The sequence below is a fragment of the Egretta garzetta genome, unplaced genomic scaffold, assembly GCF_000687185.1.
Source record: "Egretta garzetta isolate BGI_Z169 unplaced genomic scaffold, ASM68718v1 scaffold721, whole genome shotgun sequence".
Lineage (NCBI taxonomy): Eukaryota > Metazoa > Chordata > Aves > Pelecaniformes > Ardeidae > Egretta > Egretta garzetta.
In genome coordinates, this window is record NW_009258496.1 from 27,928 (window position 1) to 49,353 (window position 21,426).

The window sequence follows — 21,426 nt, forward strand, 5'->3', positions numbered from 1 at the left end:
TGCTGGTGTGTTGGGAGGAGTTATTGCAGCCTGCACAACAAAATTTGAAGGCTGCTTAAAAAAAACCCCACAGCCCTGAGCTGTGCTACAGTGAGAACAGCACTGGCATCCTCTGCCAAGCAAGCGGGCCTCGCTATACCAGCAGCCAGCCCTGACACAAAAATTTCAGAGTGCAACCCAGAGTCTGAGGGGAGGCAGCTCCTCTCCTTCTCTGCACCCAGGGAGAACCAGCTCCCAGATGAACTAGTTTCCCCCAGTACCAGCTTTATTTGCCTGCTAGGGGACTGGGCTGGCCCCAGGCAGTGCTGTGAAAGGTTATAAGTGGTGCAAAAAGGGTGAGGTTTGGGTAGGGTCCTTTTCCTGGGTGCAGCAGGAGGGCTGCAGACCCCCCAGCGTAGCCCAGGGAGATCAGCCCCACAGGGTAGGATGCTTTGGCAGGGCTTTGGCCAGTGCAAGTAGGGCTGGTTGGGTTTTAAGGGGGGAACACACCCTCCCACAGCCACCGCTCTCTCTGACTTCCTCCTTTCTGCCCCAGCCTACTGTAAGACAGAAATAGGAAGGAAGGATTGGTGTGCGTTGCAAAGCTCCCAATGCCTGATTGCTTTTCCCAGCTAAGCTTGAGAAGTTAAGACAATCCTCATCCCAGCCTAAGCACAGGACGGAGGAGAGGGCTTGATGCAAGGTGAGTACAGCATCTGTTTTGTTTGCTTCTGTTCCTCCTTTCTCGGGGGTCACCAGCCAGTCAACAAGATGGTTTCATAGCTCTGGTCCTTCTAGTGAATTTGTTTTATAATTCCTGATCTAACCTCCCACTGCTTGAGTCCTTAGATGGGCATCAGGGAGCTTGGTGCAGTGTCCCTCCCACATGTGGCATGGTGCACTGGTCAGTCTGTGCAGCCTTTGTAAAGGCAGCTTGCCTGGTCTGTAATGTTTTTGCTTTTGGAGGTAGGATTAAGCCTGGTTACTGGGGGAAGGGTGTCAGACACCACACAACCCCTTCCTTGCTGCCCTGCAGGCCTGGAAAGCAGAACAGAGAGGGTGCAGCATGTTACCCCTGCACCCTCACACATGGCGCTGGGGAGACTGGTGCTGGCTGCATGCCCAACTGGCAGCACCGGGCAAGTGCCAGGGCTAGGGGCTGTGTTGGCTCTCCTCCCAGGACCCCCCTCTTCCTCGTGGGATCCCATACAAGCACCCACTGCTGGCTGCAGGATGTGATGGTTCAGAGGGGAAGAGGGAACCGGCGTGGTGGCAGGGACAGCTGTGGAGGGGGCCCCAGCATGGAGCCACTGCCAGCATGCTAGCATAGGGACCTTCCTGGATGGAGGTCCCTGCACCCCTGTGGGCCTGGGAGAAGAGGTGGGAAAGGGGGCTGAGACCCTTGCTCTTCTCCTCCATCTCTCCGTGTGCTGTACACATTAAATACTCTGCTGGCAACCATTGAAAATGCCTGGTGGCAGCAGGGAAGGCAACAGAGGCTTCAGGCAAACTAACCCCGGGGAGAGCAGGTCCTTCCCAAAATCTCCGTGGTTCTCAGATGCAGACAAAATGTGGGGCACACCCCACGTGTCAGAGAAAGTAGCCTGGCATCTGTTTTCAACGCTTTGTCCAACGCTGCGGCCCCAGCTCCCAGCCTCCCAAGCAGGTGGAAAGCAAACATGTGAACACTCGCAGAGGCGTCATGTTCTGTGGCCAGCACAGATGCCAGTATGCAGCTTCTGCAAGGTGTGGGAAGGCTTTAAATGGTGTGTTTTGCTGTCATGGCTGTCACATCCTGCTTCACACAGTGGTTTTGCACTTTTTTTGTCCTCATCCTGGTGCTGTTTCAATCACAAGCGATCTCAATGTGCTGGAAAGCATGGTGCAGGGTGATTTATTTTTTGAGAAAGACATACTTGAGTCACCACAGGGCTGGTGGCTATAGGGGATCCCTCCTTTGCTCCCATGAAGTACAGGCTCTGCCATCTCCAGAGGATGAGCTGTGCCCTCAGGCAGGTCCAGGGGTCCAGTCTGTGTACAGCCCCAAGACTCTGTCCTGCATCTCTGCAAATCCAGCAGCTGTCACAGCATCCCCGCTGGGATAGGCCCAGGGGTGATGCCCACGGGAGATCAGACACAAGAAATGTCTTCTGTGCTCTTAAAAATCCCAGACTACCCAAAGTCACATCAGCCAGCAGGGCAGTCCCTTCCCACCCAAGCAAGGCTGTGTCAGGGCAAGGGTCCCAAGGGCACCCAGGGACCTTGGCACTCAGAGCACGGGCTAGGCACTTGGTACACATGGGAGAGTGCTCATCCCACACACCTGTCCCCTGCAGGGACTGGAGGCTGATAGAAGGAAATATGTATAAAATGTATACATATTTCCTACAATAGGACATAGAATTATATCTATTTTCTTACATATTTATAAAAATACTTCTATATATTTTTATGTATATGTGTATTATATTTTCTTCTGTTAGATATATATAAAAATCTGTATACACACACACTGAGTGTGATACACTGCACAGAGTGGGTCTTAGCCAATGGGCAGCCCTGCATATGGCTGTCTGCCTTGATGAAAACTACCTGCATCACACAAGTGGTGGAAGAAATGGCCATAAGCCAAGTGACATCCACTCTCCTGTCCTTACTTGTACCCCAATCTGCTTGTTTACCACCCGTGCATGGGGTCTGGGGCCGCCCAGCGTTGGGGGGAAAGGAGCAGCGATACCTGTGTCTGTGTCAGAGAATGATGGTGACGCAGCACCAGGGGTGCTTGGGAGTGTGGAGGCACAAGCACTGACATTAGTGGCACCTCACTGTTGCAGGCAGATGGTGCAAACACCCCAGGAGTCCTCCTGGGATACTGGGCATGAGAGCACATCCTCCCATTTTGGAAGAAAACAGATGTTTAGCAAAGCACTGAGGGGGAGTTGTGGCTAACAGACTGCAAGACCCATATCTGCTGTTGAACACTCTTATTTATAGCAATGAGATCGCCACTAGCGTCAACACTTCCCCTTCAGTCCTATTTATAAATCCCAACTCGCTCCTCCATGCTACACAGCAGCCTGCTCCATCCCACTGATACCCCCCAGCAAACCCAGTGCTCTGAGAGGCTGGAGTGCCCCAGCTCTGCTCCCTGCCCACATGCAGGACAGCACCCAGCCCTTTCCTTGTGCACTATCCCCAAGGCCACCTTCACATTTTCTGTCCATAGACCCTTCAGGAGCACCTTGCCCTGCCTGAGCCATGCCAGGTACATAACATACAGCAAGCGAGAGATGCTCCATTGATGGAATACCCTGGTGGCTTCTGCAAAGGGTTCCTCTTGAAGCAGAACCCTGGTCCCAAGCTGCACGAGGCATGTGGTGAGGAGCTCAGGGCCAAGGAGGACCCTGCTTCTTGGGTGCAGCCTTCTCCTCTCAATGCCACCATGCAGCCCTGGCCAGGGAGCAGAGCCTGGTGGCAACGTTCCCTGCCCCTAGCCAGGGTGCTTGGTTTCATCACCCTGCTCCCCACCCTATGAAGAAGGTGGTTGTAAAGCTCTGCAGTTCTGCTCCTTCACACCAGGGCTAGAGGATGGACTGCATGCATCCTTCTGCTTGCCTTATTTTATGAAAAATAGTTTAAAAACCCAACATCCTAGGCAGAGCACACCAAGGAGAAGAACACCCAGGACTGGTGATGGCACCGCAAGTCCGGGATGAGCCAAGGGGGTTGGAGAAAACACTGCTGAGGCCCATGTCTGGGCCCTGCAAATGCAGAGAGTCAGACCGAAAATCTGCTTTCTCCTCCCCTGAACACTGTAAGGAGGCAGACAAAAGCAGAAGCCCCATTTGTTCTCTTTGAAAGTCACCCTACGTCACGTATACACTCATCCACCCACATACCAGTGAATAATTTCCCTCCACAGCAAAAGAAAAGAAGTGGTAAGCTTTCTTCTGCTGCTCTCCCCTATTATCAGGGTGTGCTTTACAATGACAGGGGAAAGAAATGACTTTGGGGATTAGAAAGGCATCCAAATCCAGCCCCCAAAATGAACCCTACATTACAAAACTCAATAGCAGTCAGATCTGGGCATGTGTTGAGGTTCCCACTTTATTTTGGGGGTTTGGCAGCTTTTTTTTAATCCAGTTTTAATTGGAAACTTGCTCTATTTAATGAGATGAGCCTGTAAGCAGGAACCTCTAACCTCCAGCAAGGTTGAGGAGCTCACAGAACCATCAGGAGCGCACAGAGCCTTGGTCCACACCATTGCCACCCCACAGCTTGGTATGATAGCAGGAATTAAACACTTGGAAACACTGAGCAGGTGAGATGGCAGGAGTTCATAGAGCCCATGGGTTTGGTCCCCACAGCCTTGTGGGAAGTTCTAGCTTGTAGAAAAGCTAGAGCCTAGTTAGGCACATTTGGGTCAGCTGAGTGCTACAGGAAACGAGGGCAGGAGCAGTTCTTCCCTCCTGCCAGCAGTGGCAGCTCTTGCTGGGCAAGGGTCTCCCTGGCCCCATTTTTTGGGGGCACTTGCAGAAATATGAGCTTTCACTGTTTTCAGCATCCCCAGGGCACTGCTAATTAACTCGACACATGCAGCAAAGCGGAAGCAAGCAGTGATCAATAACAAATGAGAGCATGAACACAGCTAAGAGTACAGCAAATGTGGTCGTGACACAGCTGTGCCTCGGAGTGTGATGTTGCTCTTGGAGGACCTCTCAGGTTAGGCCTGCCACAGGCCACTGGGTGCATCCCAGGCGCAGGGCACCACGGCCCAAATGAGTGATCAAAGTAATTTCCCAGTAAGGTGCACCCAGAAGAGTCTATCAGGCATCTGGTGTCCACCCCGCCATATTAAGAGCTTTTACAGTTAAGAACTTTTTCTTTTTTTATACTTTAAGAGCTTTTACCCATTGTCTGCAAACTCAAACAGTGCTGGCAGAATTTGTAGATGACAAAAATGTGTTGGGCCAGCTAAGCAAAGCAAGTGTGGATCATGCAGTCTGGGACGTTGCAGCTGTGATGATAGACGATGCCCTTAAAAACTTACCAAGATGGACTGTGGTGGTGGAGAGGGACTTGCGGAGGATGTCTTTGCGAAGAAGGACTCTGTCCACCCACCACAGGATGCTCTTGGGCCAGACTCAGCAGAGTGAGCTCCTGGGCCACGTCACTGTGAGGGTTTGACTGGGCGACCACAGAGGTGCTTTTTGTTGCCTGTGCGGTAGCAAGGCCACTGGACCTCTGCCAGTGAGGCTGGATCCAGGGCAGGGTGGGGTTCCCAAGGCTGCAGACCTTCACATCCAAGTGATTCCTGCCATAAGGAATAGCGGCAACCAGCCTTAGCAGTCCTGCTGCATCTCTGAGTCTGTACTACAGCTGGGCACCAAACCTCACTGTGCAAATGTCACAGAAATGACACCCACCGACCTACCTAGACCTTCTTTCTGCCCTCAGGAGGAGACCAGACCTTTCAAGACTGTCCAGTGTCATCTTTTGCTTATCTGGTATCTTCCAGAGGTTGACAAGCTAAGAAAGGACATCCTGACATCTCAGAAGGGGATCTGAGCAGCCCTACATATTAACCTTGCCTCAGTGCCTTTTGAAAATTTCCCTTGTTTTCTCATTTCCATGTGACTCTGTGCTGTTAATTCTACAGGTTCACAGGAGGGGATAATGACACTTTGTGCCAAGGTGCAGGAGCCAGGGAGTAGGTTTTTTCTGGCTCAGGGCAGCATCAGAGCTATTTCAAAACCAATGACCTGATTTTCAGACACTGTGTCTAATATTGCTAAAAAGGGCAATGTTTGTTGTTCCTTCATGCTTTCTTATTCCTCTTTCCCCTTTTAACAAATTCCTCCTTTCTCACTTCCTCATGTGTGTCCATGTTGCAAGGCTGTGACTCTGTTGGGTTTTGCTCCAGGGCCATGCTGAAGGGAAGGCATTACGAGAAATGATGGTGTTAATGATCTCATTGACAGCACAGGAAGAACACTGAAAAATTGCTCCCTAAGAGCAATTTAGCCAACTTTATGGATGGCTTAAATTTCTGGGATTAGGAGATGTGCTTTGGGGCAAGAAGCAAGTAGTGTGAGTGGCTAGAACAAGCACTGTGAGAACATGCTTGTGAAGAACTGAGGATAGTGAGTGCTTGTGGGGTTCGGATAATGTGCTGGGACTCCTTCCCTGCATGCCAGTAAGAAATGTGCAGCCACCTCCCCAGCCTTGGGGTCAGAGCCCCCACCCACAGCATCATATCCTGGCCCCCTTCCCCATGCAGGTCTGACTCCAACAACCTATCCTTCTTCTTCATCCTGCACATTGTGCAAGAGCCAGATTAGTGGTTGCCACACTGGCAGGCTGGACCTCACCACACAGTATGAGCCAGCCTCTCCACTTTCCTCGGAGATGGGATTGCAGCTCACCTAGGATGTCGGTCACCTGTGCTGTGATGTTGGAAACCCTTGCTTGTTGAAAACCCTCAGCAGGAAAACTTATATTAATTCACTGCATGAAATACTTAATTTCCTTGATGAATCAGTTAAATGTAAAGCAAGTAGTAATAGACTTTTTTTCCCCTGTATCTAGCACACCTTGCTAGTTAATTAATATAAATGGTCCTTTTGTTAATTTTCATTCCAATTTCCATACAAATATAGCTTGACACAGAAGCTGAAAAAACTCACATCTAGTAAAGACTAAATGCAGTGCTTGAGATTTTCCAGTGTTACATAGATATAATCATATAGGTTGAAGAGTCTGGATAAACACTACATCAAGCTTTGCAGCAGTTCAGCTGAATGCATAGTGATACAGTGCAAGCTCCCACTCTGCTGACTTCCACATTTAGTCCAAAAGCTATGCTTATTGGAAGGCGACTTATTTTTGTAAGAGCACACCAGCACCTGTCCCGAGTCAGCCCACACACCTATGGTGACCGCCCTGGCCCTGGCTGCCCAACTCCTGGGGCTGCAGCAGGGTCACACTCTCAGGCTCTGCCTGCAGTGGGATGGCTGTGGGAAGGGCATGTCCCACTGGGGCCACTGTCCTCTGCAGCCACTTTCTATAGGGTTCAAGGGTTTCCTTCCCTGCATCTGCGATGCACCAGGCGGTCTCAGAGATGCTTTTTGTCTTGCAGAAAATGTCGTGTGACTGCTGCCTCCGGCTGCCAGCGGTGACCTGGGTGCTGCTGCTGGTGATGACAGGTGAATCTGGCCTGCCCTTCCTTGCTGCCTTCCCCCTGGGATCTTAGTTGGACAGTGAAATAGGGAGGGACCCAAATGCTGCCCAACAGCAGCATGAATATGGCATTGAGAGGTGTGCAAGGGCCAGATCCTGCATTTCCCAGGATCTGGAGTTAACTTGAGCCAGCCCAGCTGAGGGACAGCAAGGCAGGTGAGGACCCTGCCAGGGCCCCCAGCATGGGTTTTACAAGCAGGGCAGGCTCAGGACAGCATGGGTGCCCGGCGCTGGGTGTCAGAGCAACCCATGACTGCCACCGCTGCAGACTGGCCTCCCTCGAGTCCCCCCCACACCACTCTGTCTTCTCTTCATTTCAGCCTTTGCCATGGAGTGCCCCAAGATCAAGGTGGGGACATGCAAGGACTGCATCCAGTCTGGTCCTGGCTGTGCCTGGTGCAAGAAGCCGGTAGGTCCACATAGCCTCTCACTCTGTCAGCCCCCAGCAGTCAGCTAACAGGCAGCGGGATGGTCACCCTGCCTGCCCAACTCTGCCTGCAGTGGAGGGGGGAGACTGCATCACAGGAGTGTTTCATGTCCTACATGGTGGAGGGGGCCAGGGGGGATCTGACAGACAGGACCCTTCAACCTTCCTTTCTCCATCAGTTCCCTGGAGACCTGGTTTGGGAGCTGGGTCATCTTGTAACAAACCCATTCACTGCCTGCTCCTCTGATTTTTCCCTGCTGATGTTGCAATATGCAGAATTTCACCAAGGCTGGTGAGCCAGACTCCATCCGCTGCGACACCATTGAGCAGCTGCAGCAGAGGGGATGCCCACACAATGAGATCGAGTTTCCAGTCAACGACATTACAAGAACACAGGATAATCCCTTAAGCAATGACATACAGCTGACTCCCCAGGAGGTGCACCTGAAACTGAGGATAGGTAAGTCTGCCCCCAGGCTCAGCTGGGACGTGGTGGCATGTCACAGCCCACATTTCTTCCCCTTTCCTTCCCAAAGAGAGGAGGATCCCAGCAGGGGGTGGATGATGGGGTGAGATGCGAGCCACAGCACAGCAGCTGATCCCAGCATCCCTGTCCTGCAGGGCAGCCCGCTGTATTTGAGGTGAAGTTCCGCCGTGCCATGGGGTACCCCATTGACCTCTACTACCTCATGGACCTCTCCTACTCCATGCTGGATGACCTGGAGAAGGTGAAGAAGCTGGGAGGGGAGCTGCTCAAGGCACTGGAGAGCACCACCCCTTCTCGCCGCATAGGTGAGCCTGTCTCTGGCACGGGACCCCAGCACAGCTGTTTGCTGCCAGAAAGAGCAGCGGGGCTGGAGTGGGATGCAGGCAGCAGGCAGCGTGACCTGTCCTCTGCCAGGCTGGAGAGTGTGCCAGGGCAAGGGATGTGGACGCGTACACAGGGGCTAGCAGATTGTCCCCTGCCAGTCCCTGCCTGCCCCTGACGTTGCAGTCCTGGATGCCCCAGGGTTTGGCTCCTTCGTGGACAAGACAGTGCTGCCCTTCGTGAACACACACCCTGAGAAGCTGCAGAACCCATGCCCCAAAAAGGACAAGCAATGCCAGCCTCCCTTCGCCTTCAAGCACATCCTCTCGCTGACCGACAATGCCAAGAAGTTTGAGAGTGAAGTGGGGAAGCAGTTCATCTCAGGGAACCTGGATGCCCCAGAGGGGGGGCTGGATGCCATGATGCAGGCAGCAGTGTGTGGGGTGAGTCTCCATGTCCGCGCTGCTGCCAGCAGCTGTGGGCAGGTGTGAGGGCTGTGACCTGTGCTCACTCAGTGTCCCTCAGGAGGTGGCTCTGCCCCTCTCCAGGTGGGCTCTGGAAGCCCATTGTGTATAAATCCTGATTCAGCAACGGGGCAGGTTACTCTTGGGAGGTGTACAAGACAGCATCTTACCCCAGCCTCCTGACCCTGATCTCCTGTAACCCACCTCCTCCATGCCCCCTGCCCTATACTGTGGCTGACACGAGACTTGCCGTGCTTTGGCAAGAGCTGTACTGGCATCGTCCTTCCAGCCCCACTCAGGTACAGGTCTCCATGCCACTTGCAGGACTTGATCGGCTGGCGCAATGTGACCCGCTTGCTGGTGTATGCTACCGATGATGGCTTCCACTTCGCCGGTGATGGCAAGCTCGGGGCCATCCTGACCCCCAACGACGGCCAGTGCCACTTGGAGGACAACATGTACAAAAAGAGCAATGAGTTTGTAAGTACCTGGGGGCTGCTCAGCAGCTCTGCACCCTCAAGCCTTGCTCCACCAGATAGAAAAAAAAAGTCGCATAAAAAGCCTGTTGCTGAGACCACAAGGTCACCATAATCATCATAATTTGGGCTGCAAACCCAAAACTGTCCACCCTTCCACTGCTTGGGGAGATCATGCTGAGTGCAGTGTCCCTCTCCACACCTAGGACTACCCGTCTGTTGGCCAGCTGGTCCAGAAACTTGCCGAAAACAACATTCAGCCCATTTTTGCTGTCACCAGTAAGATGGTGGATGTTTACAAGGTAAGGAGAGTTCAGATGCTCCAGGTGCCTCCCAGGAGGACAAAACAGCTGTGCGTGTCCTCCTGCTGCTGCCCCCTGCTCGGCTGTCATGCGGGGAGGACCACTCACCTCTTTGCTCTCTGTTGACAGAAACTCAGTGAGATGATCCCAAAGTCAGCAGTGGGAGAGCTGAATGAGGACTCCAGCAACATCATTGAACTCATCCAGGAGGCCTACAATGTAAGTGCTGGAGGAGGCTGTGTTTTGCTTGTCTTGCAGGGCTCAGAGCAGGGAAAGCTTCCCATCATGTGTCCTCACCATGAGAGAGCAGCTGAGACCAGGGCTTTGAGGACAGGACATGCTGAGTCCCTCTGTCCACAGCAAGCAAGAGGTTCCCACCTCTCCAATGCTACCACCTGCCTTTCCAGAACGACCCCAGGCAGCTGAGACCCCAGCCTGGAGTGCTCCCTGCTCCTATCCCCTGGGCTGGGGGAAGCCCTGACTTGCAACACCATACCCCCATGCTTTGGTCTCCTCTTGGACTGATGGCACTTTCTCCACCATTTCCCCATAGAACCTCTCCTCACGAATCATCTTGGACCACTCCACCCTGCCGGACGTCCTGGATGTCAAATATGACTCCATGTGCAGTAAGGGCAAGCTCATCTCGGATGAACGGAGAGGGCAGTGCGACAATGTCAAGATCAATGATGAGGTACCGTATTGGGAACACGCTGCAGCTCACAAGGTTCCTGATGCCCATCCTGTTTAATGCCTGTTGTTCCAGGCTTTCTGTTTACATGAATTTAATGCCAAGAGTCCAAAATGCTGCATGAATCCTCTGTTGCACTGGATGTGTGTGTGCTCAGCCTGGGGCCGATGCCACCCTCCCGTTGCTGAAGTTACCTGACGGCCTCTGGGCCTTCCCTTTCTCACTCTGTACTTTCTAGGTCACCTTCAAAGTGAAGGTCACGGCCAAGGAGTGCATCAAAAGCCAGTCCTTCACCATCCGGCCTCTGGGCTTCACAGACACCCTCACTGTCCACCTGGACAGCAACTGCAACTGCAAATGCAACGAGCAGCCTGACCCAACTGCTTGCAGTGGGAAGGGAAGGATTGTCTGTGGGATCTGCAGGTATGTGCTGTCCCCCCAAAACACTATTTCAAACACTGCCAGAGCTGGGGAGCTGCTGGGAGAGGGCTGCTGGGCCAAGCTGAGGGCAGCTGTGTGGTGTGCTTGGTTTCTCCAAACACCTCTGTGCCTGGAGAACGTGGGACTGGGTGAGGGCTGAGCAGGGGGGTGTACACACAGTAATCAGTCATGGCCTGGCTCTGCAGCTTTGCACCAATTTTCTTATTCAGAGAGGCAGTTTATTTTCACGGAGGCAGGGGACATAATGAGCTCTCTCGTCTGTTGATGGAGTCTCTGCTGCTTTCCTAAGGGCATCCACCCACCCACCTGTCTATCCAACTATCCACCCAGCCCATGCAACTATCCAACCATCTGCCAACCCACTCATCAAGCAGACAGAGATGTCTGTAGAAATCTCTCAAAATCCCACTTTGGGGCTGTAGTTCATGCAGGTGTTTAAGTGCAATTATTGCTTCGTGGCCTCTCAGTGACAGGGAGAGGAAAAGACTGGGTTTCCTCAGGAAACAATCAGATTTCCTTGGCAAGGGTTTGGAAATTATAAATATAACAATAATTTCTGGGCAACTGTTCAGTGTCGTAAATATGACCAGTGGGGAGAGCAGCATGTCTGAGGTTTCCTCCTGATCGGCTGCTCCTCTCCATCATGGAGTGAGAACCAACATGCCATGGTTGGGTTTTGGTGAGGCTGTCCTAGATTTGCTCTGCTTTGGCTGAGGTCTGGGCCCCAGATGTGCCCCACAGCATTTCTTGTGGCTGCTGACCCAGGCTTGCTCTTCTCCTTTGATGGCAGCTGCAATTCAGGCTACACGGGGAAGAACTGCGAGTGTGAAACCAAAGGCAAGACCAGCAAGGAGTTGGAGGGCAGCTGCCGGAAGGACAACAGCTCAGTCATCTGCTCGGGGCTGGGGGATTGTGTGTGCGGGCAGTGTGTCTGCCACACCAGCGATGTGCCCAACAAGCATATCTATGGCACCTTCTGCGAGTGCGACAACATGAACTGCGAGTTTCACAATGGCTCCCTCTGTGGTGGCAAAGGTGATGCATCTGCGTGATGCGTTCTCTAAGGGGGCACTGTTTAGAAAGATTAAATCCCCAGGAGATTCTGCGTTTCCCTGCCAAAACCCAAGTGGGTGGGCTTGGGGGTCCTGGGTCCCACCACACCAGCCTGCAGGACCTCCTTGACCATCCCATGGAGGGTGGCATGGAGAACGTAGGGTCGGTGATGCTCTCTGAGCACGGGCAGAGGGAGGGTGACCTGGCTCTCTGTAGAATCTTGGTCTAAAAGGTTTTCCCCCTCAGGCCGTGGGAGATGCGACTGCGGGGAGTGCAAGTGCATGGCCGAGTACCAGGGCAGTGCCTGCCAGTGCAAGAAGTCAACAGATGGCTGCTTGAACAGCCGTGGCAACGAGTGCAGCAACCGCGGGACCTGCCACTGCAACCGCTGCCAGTGCTGGGAGGGCTACCAGCCCCCCTTCTGCCAGGAGTGCCCCGGCTGCCCGTCGCCCTGTGGCAAATATGTGTGAGTGACACATGCAGAGATGGCATGAGGGGCGGCGGCGATCCCCCCACCTCCTGGGCAGGTGCAGGCAAGCTCTGTCTGTACTTGGGCAGAGCCAAGCTGCAGTCAAAGCCAGGTGAGAGATCCTCTGCCCCTGCAGAGTTGAGCTGTGGCTGCCTGTTTTGCAGCTCCTGCGTGGAGTGCAAGGGCTTCATGAGCGGCCCCTTTGAGAAGAACTGCTCCCAGGCCTGCCCCAACATCCAGGTGACTGAGGAGTCAACAAGGGTGAGCAAGCAGTGCAGGGAGAAGGACTCCCAAAACTGCTGGATCTCTTTCCGCATGATCCAGGAGGATGGCAGGGAAATGTACACTGTCATTGTCGATCCTAAAAAAGGTACACCTATTCCTCCTGCCCCTCTGTAGGCAAGCTGCCAGCTCTGCTGCCATGGTGGCCTTGCCACTTCACTGGGGGCTGCAGCTGAACACTCTCCGTCTGCCCCACAGAGTGCCCGGAGCCTCCCAACATTGCGCTGATCGTGGGAGGCACTGTTGCTGGTGTGGCCCTCATTGGCCTGGTGCTCCTGCTGATCTGGCGGCTCTTGACAGAGCTGTTTGACCGTCGGGAATACCGCCGGTTTGAGAAGGAGAAGTCCAAGGCCAAGTGGAATGAGGTAAGACAGCCTGTCCACGGCGGTGGAGTGTTGGAGTGGATAATGCTCTGCTGAAAATCCAATACAGGACAATAATGCAGGTCTCCCACCTCTCTCCCTCTAGGCTGATAATCCTCTCTTCAAGAGTGCCACTACCACGGTTGTGAACCCCAGGTTCAATGGGCAATGAAACGGATCAATGCCTGGCAGTGCTAGGACCCACCATTAAATAAGGAAATGCCAAGCTAAGAAAATTTCAGACTAAGGCTCCCACCTCTTCTTCTTTATCCTGTTGGTTTGTTCCCTTCTTCCAAGAGGCCACTAGCACATCAGGCACTGGCTGAGGGGCTGCACCATGCCCGTCTCCTGGTGAAGTGCTCAACGGTTGGGTTAGTGGAGCTGGGAGAAGGGAACAGCCACAGCTTTGCTGTGGATGGGACTGCAGAACAAGTCTCACACACAACAGCTCCCATACCAGTTACCAACTGTTTCAGCTCTTCATGCTAGCTTTGCCTTCTCACAGGAGCTTCAGACACCAAGCCCCAAAACCAGCTGAGTGCACAGAGTGCTTCCAGCTTTGATTTGGAGCTGGGATTTCAGAACTGCCATTTCCCTTCTGCTCTAGCAGGCTCTGCTCCCAGGCTGCTCCAATCCTTCCCCTGCTGTACTGATCTCCACCATTATGCCTGCACTGTTTTCTAAAGCACTCACTGCTGAGTTTGACATGGAGGGTCCTCCAGGCTGGCGGTCTGCTCGGGGGGTTGCAGTGAGGTGATAGAGCATCCTCCAGCTCAGCACGTTTCTAAACCATACACAGCAGCTAATTTCTCTTACATTGTGGGGTCATTCCTGTGAAATAGCTGTACAAGTCCATATTTGCTTTAAGTTTGGGAATAATTTGCATATAGCTGTATTTTGTCACATCTTCATTTGCTCTTTGAAGCGGTTTAATATTAATAAAAATTAATATATAAAGTAAAAACATCTGTTCTGCTAAGAATCAGGTGCAATGGCAGCAGCTGAAGTGTTCATTAGAGAAACTAGAGGTGTCGTTGCTGCCAGCATCTCCCATAGATACAGTGCCTGGGAAAGATGCTGGCCAGAGAAACGAACTGTTTTCCACACTAATTTGCCATCTACATCCTGAAAGGTATTCCCAGTTCTTGTCTCTGCCCATCTACTGGCAGCTATATGTAAACCACCTTAAACAAGAATAGCTGTATCATGTCAGATCCGGGGTTAATTTGGGCCATTTTGCTGTTCTTCAGCAGTGACTGTGGGGGTCTAGGGCAAGGTAAGAAGAAGGAAACTGTGTCTGATACTTTCCCCAGTACTCTCCCAGCCTGCAGCTATTTTGGGCACAAGAATCCCCAACTCGTTGTAGGCCCCATACACCCCACGCCTGGCTTCACAAAGACACCAGAGGCACCTGTTAGGGCTCTGGGTCTTGGATGCAATGCCCGTTGCCAAGGATCCAGGCAGAGGCTGTTGTTACTTAAACACAAAGAGACTATGTCCCCTGTGAGCAGCTGCAGGTCTTGCTGCTGGTGTAATGTGTGCAGTGCAAGTACAACCACATGCATGCTTTGGAGGACAATCAGAGAAAATTGATGAGGAATACAGACTTTTTCAAAAAGAAATATGATCATAATTGCATTAGACAGAAATATATGCTAGGGCTTGTGCAAAAGCCCAGAGGCAAAAGAGTGAGCTAGGAGCGTCCTTCAGGCCCTTGGTCTTGCCTTAGCCTGAAGGTTTGGTGGTCTCTCTATGGAGACCTGCTTGCAAAAGTCAGAAGTATTTCTCAGCGAGGTGTGGAATGACCCTTTCTCCATCCTTCAAGGACCACCCCAGAACATCATTCCTTAAAGTTGTTTCATTTCCACCAAGAATAACTGAACCATATGTTCTTTGACTTGGGGTGGGGAGGAAGCTGGATGATTTTCAAGTCAAGGTATTGACTTGATTTTGGTAAGAGCAGAAGTCAGCAGTACAGGCTGGGACAACTGACCAGTTCAAGTGGCTGTCCTGCTGGCTGGGAGGACGCACACTCCACCCATTACTGCACACACAACCTGCACCCAGCCCATGACACATTGCATCACTCAAGACAAGGTTGATGAGATCAGGCAGAGATACGTCTGAGCCCCTGCTGGGCTCTTCTTGCCTGGGGAGAAGGACCACCACCACTGCCAGGAGGGCAGGAGAAGGGTTGTGGGAGCTTTCAGGCCACATCCCAAGAGAAACAACATCATCCAGCTGAGCCAACAGCCCATGCCTTCACTTTTATTACAATCAGGAGCTCCTCTTACATTTAAGCTGCTTGTGTGCCAAAGGGAAAATTTCCAATATTCTTGAGATAACGGGACCAGCCCCACAAGTTTTCCACGCAGAGGTCCGAGTCCCATGCCAGCCGCTTTATGAGCAGATAGGTGCCACACAGTCCTGCTGCCCCCATGACAAAGAGCCCTCGATTAATTATCTGCAAGTGTCAAAGAGAAACCCTGGCATCATCAGAGGTTTGCTCCTACCCTGCCACACCAAGCAAAGTGTTCACACCTGCACCCTGGCAATATCCCACCACCAAAGCTCCCCCCATGAGGCTCATGGCATGTGGAGGATGAGCACCACCTTTTGGAGGACCACCACCAACCTTTTTCTGCCATTTCCAGCGCTGAAGTGCCTCATGGTAGCGAATGCTGGTGAAAGTCACCTGGGAGAGTTGCAGGAGCACATCATCACCTCAAAGCCAGCCAGGAGGAGCTTGCAGTGGCTGAGGCAGTGGGGACCAAGGTACTGGCCTTACCATGGTGTACAGTGGGACAATGGTGGAAGGCATGAGGGTGTGGAGGAAGTTGTCTATGTGCTTCCGGAAAATGAACCATGTTGAATTCACATGCTTGCGCATCTGCAACAGAGCAACTATCACCCCTTTGCAGGGCATCTTAATAGAGACCCCTGAGTTTTGCTAGCTCTCCTGCTGCCTGTTCTGGGGGTCACTGCAGGGAACAGAGCCTCCCCAGCGCCAGTGGCATTCCCAAGGAGTTCTTAGGCTAACATCTGATGGGGTCAGAGCCCAACCAGAGTCTTGCCAGAGCCCCTGCCCACTGTGTGCATCCTAACAGGGTCCATGGGACCACAAGTCTGTACAGCTTGCCTACCTCTACATAGTTGTACATGGCTAAATCCGAGATTGCATGGTCATCTGGCACCCTCAGCCTGGAGAACTCAGGGAGGCAGGCACCTGGCAGAAGAAAGTGGTAGCTCACAGGCAGCTCCCCAGCAAGGTATCCAGCTGTCTTCAGCTGCAGAGGGATCCTCCTCTGCCCTTGCTTCTCCCTGGCCAGCTCACTCACCAAGGTCATTGTGAAACTGGTCCATTAATTCATCGAAGACCAGGCAATCCTCAAAGCCCTGGGAGGAAAATTAGAGGATAAATAGGCAGAAGGAACCACGCATTCACAAGAAGTGCCTTCACGGACGCTTAGCTAGTGTAGCTGTTCACATGTGCAGGGTCCCACTGACCACAGCTTCAGAGCAGGAGTCTTACTCCAAGTGATGCTGCCAGGGGTCTTGCAGAGAAATCCAGGGGGTTGCCTTTCCCTGCAGCCTGGGACTGCCCTGCTGGCCCCCCTCCCATGCAGTCCTCTGCCCCATGGGAAGGCAGCACCACCGCCCCCTCCCCTGTTCTCCCTGGAGGACAGATGGGTCCTAGTGAAAAACGAGGTGCCTGAGGGGAGTTCAACACCAGCTGATGCAGAGGACATCAGATCGTGGGACAGGCCAGCCTATGAACTCCATGGAGCTACACTCTGAAACCAGGCATTTCTGGGTGAAAACAGTGGGGGTCCCACTGACACAGCCCAGGTCCAGCAATGAACTTACTGCATTCATGCCCTGTCCGTAGAAGGGCACAACGGCATGTGCGGCATCTCCCATCAGCACGCACCGGGAAGCAAGGTGGTAGGAGGAGCACTTCACAGATATCATGGCCTGGGCTGGCAGCAAAAAGTAATCATGCTTCAGCTCTCGCCTTCAGGCAAAACAAGAGATACTTCACTTGTGGGACCAGAAGAGCAATGCCACATGCCACATCCAATCTCAGGAAGCCAGGGCCACAGGCACTGTCAGTGCTGGGATGCAAAACCCAAGCCTATTCACTAGGATATTTGTGCTGGGGAAAATGTGGAAGCCAGAAAACCTATTTTAAGCTCTGTGCACAACCTGGCCCTAAGAGTGTCATTGACATCTCTGTCTTCTTACCAGGAACTGTGGTCACTGTAGGAAGGATATACCAGAGGATATCTGAGTTTCTAAATTTATATGAAGTCCTGCAGTACAGTCTCCTTAAGAGGAAAGGAAACTGCCTAACACAGCTGAGACCCTTGTATAACCCAAAAAATCCCATAATAGATAACTATGTTTCAAAGCAGAAGCATTAATAGTGTGGGCTGGAGCTTTCACTGCCTGGGGAGCTTTCCTCTTTGCAGGAAAATGAGGACACACTGAACAGAGCCACAGCCATCAGGATGTGTGCTGGAAAGTCTGGTCCCAGTCCCCACTGCCACCAGAGGCCCTAGGAGGAGTGGGATGCTCCAGCTCTGTTGCTGCTGCCCCTGTGCCATTTGCCTAGCAGCAAGGGTCCCTACTGTCCGGGGAGCAGCACGCCGCTGGGAACTGCCTGTTCTTGTGTCTCACAGCCCTGATATTTGTTTTAGCCATACAATCAATAAGTGCCAGACTTTGTTTAGTCAGCACAGTGTTACAATTTTTTTTTTTTGCCAAGCCCAGCTTTTCTCAGTCTGTTAGCTGAAATCTTAACATTTGTGCAACTCAGCTATCTGAACAGTGGGACTACCTTCACACTGCTGGTTACTTTCGCTCTAGGGGAGACACTTTGCTACTGCCTGTTCTTGTGTCTCAGCCCTGATATTTTTTTTTTAGCCATACAATCAATAAGTGCCAGACTGTTTAGTCAGCACAGTGTTACAATTTTTTTTTTTTGCCAAGCCCAGCTTTTCTCAGTCTGTTAGCTGAAATCTTAACATTTGTGCAACTCAGCTATCTGAACAGTGGGACTACCTTCACACTGCTGGTTACTTTCGCTCTAGGGGAGACACTTTGCTTAGCTACCTCTAACGTCAGAAACCCACGGCTTATGAACAGCTCATCCGTCCCTTGAGTTCAAAACCTTTAACAGTAATACAAAAGCATCAGGAGGTCATCTGCTCTTCGCTCCTGCAGTGGCAGGGCCTGGCCTGTGCCTCCAAGGGACCAAGCAGTGCTTCCGTGTGACTCCATCAGAAACTGCCACAGGATCGGGCTGCATCCTGTTGCTGAGACTGCTATTCCAGTGTGGATGCAATGCAAACACAGTGTGGACCCTCGGTCTGTTCAATCCCCCTCCTTCAGACCCACAGGCCATGGGGATCCACCCCAACAGTGGTTGCAACCTGTTGTCCTGCCACCTTCAGCAGGGTCTCCATCACCAGGACCCCAAGGCTGGGTGGGGATGCATCCCCTGGATTCGCAGCACTGCACTGATGAGTGAGAAAGGGAGATGGGAATACTTACTCTCCGATGAGGGGGATGGCATCTGGGAAGTGGGTCTGGAAAAAACCCAGCACTTGCTCGCCTGTCGTGAGCTTCTCAAATTCCTCAAAGGGCATGAAAAGCGTGCAGGTGAAGGACTTGTCCTGCCAGCCAGGGAGGAAGGTCAGAAAGAAGCCCAGAGGCCATAGAGAGCACCTGGCCCAACTTGTCTCCTGGCAATCACAGTGACCCACCTGCACAGCAGGGGCAAGTGCCCAGCCACCCTATTTCCCACAGTGAGCTTGCACACACTGGGGGCAGGCAGGGGGGAGGCAGAAACCAGCAGCATGTGATCTGCTAGCATGGGCCTGGCATGCTGCCCTGGTACTCCTGTACCTGGTTTATAACATCCAGCTGCAGAGAGCTGGTTTTCAGGGGGCTCGGGTGAGCTCAGATGTATGGGCAGAGAGAAGTGGCACAGGTACCTGCCCTGCACCCTCCTTGGCTGTGGGACACCTGGCACAGGCTGGGGGGCCCTCCTGCACCTTGTCAGGCTCTGCCACATGCCTGCCACCACAGCCAGTTCATCCCCACAGTCTTCATCCCGTCCCCCAAGGGAATGTGGCCATGGGTTATCACCATGTTGGGCAGTGCAATCATCATGAAGGTGTTTCTTGGCCAGATATGGAGGTAGTTTGGTTCCATGGCAAACTGAAAGAGAAGGAAAATCGCCTTGCGTCCCTGCCCTGCGCTGCTCAGCTTCCCCAGCCTCTGATTCCCCTCCACCCCACACCAGTTTTTACCATGAGAAGACACAATGACCACAGGGCCCCTTTGTGATACCTGATGCTTTAAGGAGTAACAGAGCAAGAGCAAGAGGAAAAGGTAGAAAATATGGGTGAAAGTCTGCGGTTTGCAACCACTGATGTCCTCACAGACACGTTCCTGTATCTCCAGGACCTCTCAGAACTAGAGTTAACCCAACTGCTCTGGGGCAGGCTCTCTAGAATTTTTGCAACCAGGTACCAAGACATTGGCCCCACCATTGGAAGAAGAAGAGATGCATGCCTTCTCCTAAGAAAGTTTTAATCCCTTGGCTGAGCCCCAAGCAAGAAATTGGTTTCTCTAGAGCTGCTGTAGCAGACCCACCATGAGAGGGGAGCAGGATGTACCATCTGCAAAGGTGGTAGCAGCCCCCAGGACAGGCACACTTACATCTCCATCCTTGGGAGGGATGGTCAGCTCCATATAGCCATGAGGAATGTACTCGTGACTGTAGTTAAAGCGCGTTTGCCTCATGAACTGCTTTCTGACTGTTGAGAAGGCTCCATCACATCCCACGATGAGATCATAGGTGACTTCCAAGGGCTTCTGGTCAGACCTGAAATCAAACGAGTCCCTTGGATCAATCCTGCTGTAACTCCAGGCCAGCTCAGCACTGCTGGGCATAGTGGATCTGCCTTTTGCAAAATACTGGGGTCACCTCCAGCATTACTAATCTCCCAGGGTGAGGGAAGACCAGCTTTCACTGACTGGGAAGCTCAGCATTAGGATAAATAATTATCCTGTAGGTTATCAAAAGCATAACTCTGCCAGATCTACCCAAGAATGCAGCAGGCGCTGTTGGGATAATGTTGCTATTTTGTAGAGCCTGTATCCCCAAGCGGATAGGGGCCATGACCAGAACTTAGCACAACTATGAAACAAGGTCATTAACTGCCCTCGCGGACAAACAATCTGTCCCTGAAAACCAGTGCTATGGAGATTGGCACGTTTATTCTCTGCACAGGTCAGCAAGCTTGTGCCTAGCCTAATGCCAGGCTGCTGAGGGGTTAGAGTTGCTAAAATTTTTTTCAGCCTCCCCATGAACCCTGTTTTGATGTCTCTCCTTTCCAAAGCTGACACTGAGTTTTGCCCTCTCATTAATAACACGCTAGTTTCAAACTGAGATTTCTCAATTGTTTGAGGTTTTATGAATGATTAAGCAGAAACTAACTGAACACAGCACTTGGGCCCAGGCTTGCACAGGGATTACCTTTTTATGGTTAACTTCCCCAACTCTGCGTTGCACCCCAGGAGCTTGTGTCCAAAGTACAGTTTAGTGTTGGAGTACTTCTCAGCAGCTGTGAAAAGACAACTAAAACTAGAGGCTTGTACTGTGACCCCAAAAATATTTCAAGGGATCCCTAAATTATAGGGACTTTTGCCATTACAGCAAGTAAGATCGCTGTGCTGAGTGATGGCTGGTGGGCAGGGCATGCTAGGACTGCATTTGGCCAACTCAGGTGAAAATTATTTTAAAAGTGCAAGAAATCCTGCAGAGATTTCTTTCTTCCCCACATAACATGAGTCATTGAACTATTTCTACCATCACTACCCTGTATTTCAGGATGGGATGCAGTGCCTGTAGTCAATGGGAAATTCGGGGAAATTTGGCCTGGCCTGATTACACACTTTTTGGCACAGTGCTCCAATTTCTATTTGTCTCTGTACAATCAGGGGTTGCAGAAAATGCCACAAACCGTGGCAAGGCTGAGGAGGTATTTCCTGCTTTGGCTGGTGAAGTTCTAGGAGCAAACTCCAGTGCCAGGAGCCAGGGAGCTGCACACACAGAAAGGCCTCGGGAGGGACTTGTTTGATTATCCTTTTGTGTCAGACAAGCAGCAGGGAAACAGCACAGATTTTCTTCTTGAATACACAGCTAGTTCACGTTTGCACTTTCTGAGAGCCAGGTTATGCAGAACTCACGGGCAAAGAAAGCCTGGGGCCCAAAGTCTCCTGTTCAGGGGGCAAACCCTAAATCCTTGGTGAACAGGGTGTAAAAGTGTTTGCAAAGAGACATACCTGTTAGCAGCTCTCTGTTTAAGTTTGCTCTGTCCACAGAGAGAATGTACTGCAAGGCAAACAAACATGGCATTC

General features: G+C 52.1%; 2 protein-coding genes across 2 annotated transcripts in view; one reads left to right on the top strand and one right to left on the bottom strand.

The window, feature by feature from the left end:
* Positions 1-547: 547 nt before the first annotated feature.
* Positions 548-13,912, top strand: ITGB2 (integrin subunit beta 2). Its single transcript, XM_009645683.2, has 16 exons — positions 548-682; positions 7,118-7,184; positions 7,539-7,627; positions 7,922-8,105; positions 8,267-8,437; positions 8,655-8,896; positions 9,242-9,397; positions 9,600-9,695; positions 9,825-9,914; positions 10,249-10,389; positions 10,625-10,809; positions 11,618-11,862; positions 12,127-12,346; positions 12,514-12,719; positions 12,830-12,996; positions 13,100-13,912. Exons 2-16 carry the CDS (start codon positions 7,121-7,123, stop codon positions 13,163-13,165), a joined length of 2,322 nt encoding a protein of 773 aa, XP_009643978.1. The 5' UTR covers positions 548-682; positions 7,118-7,120; the 3' UTR covers positions 13,166-13,912.
* Positions 13,913-15,289: 1,377 nt separating this feature from the next.
* KMO (kynurenine 3-monooxygenase) overlaps positions 15,290-21,426 on the bottom strand; it is a 10,672-nt gene continuing 4,535 nt past the window's right edge. Inside the window, exons 5-15 of the mRNA XM_009645694.1 lie at positions 21,352-21,400; positions 20,543-20,630; positions 19,723-19,888; positions 19,147-19,218; positions 18,550-18,671; positions 16,861-17,008; positions 16,332-16,389; positions 16,137-16,219; positions 15,782-15,883; positions 15,629-15,688; positions 15,290-15,457 (exon numbers count right to left, since the gene is read on the bottom strand). Coding sequence (XP_009643989.1) covers positions 15,290-15,457; positions 15,629-15,688; positions 15,782-15,883; positions 16,137-16,219; positions 16,332-16,389; positions 16,861-17,008; positions 18,550-18,671; positions 19,147-19,218; positions 19,723-19,888; positions 20,543-20,630; positions 21,352-21,400 — 1,116 coding nt within the window. The remainder of the gene's footprint in view (positions 15,458-15,628; positions 15,689-15,781; positions 15,884-16,136; positions 16,220-16,331; positions 16,390-16,860; positions 17,009-18,549; positions 18,672-19,146; positions 19,219-19,722; positions 19,889-20,542; positions 20,631-21,351; positions 21,401-21,426) is intronic.

What these genes read in the sequence shown, in the direction of transcription:
- ITGB2 (XM_009645683.2), top strand. Translation starts at nt 7,121, where the DNA reads ATGTCGTGTGACTGCTGCCTCCGGCTGCCAGCGGTGACCTGGGTGCTG. An exon ending in GCACCTGAAACTGAGGATAG is followed by an intron (nt 8,106 to 8,266) that starts GTAAGTCTGCCC and finishes CCTGTCCTGCAG; the next exon opens with GGCAGCCCGCTGTATTTGAG. An exon ending in CTCCCTCTGTGGTGGCAAAG is followed by an intron (nt 11,863 to 12,126) that starts GTGATGCATCTG and finishes TTTCCCCCTCAG; the next exon opens with GCCGTGGGAGATGCGACTGC.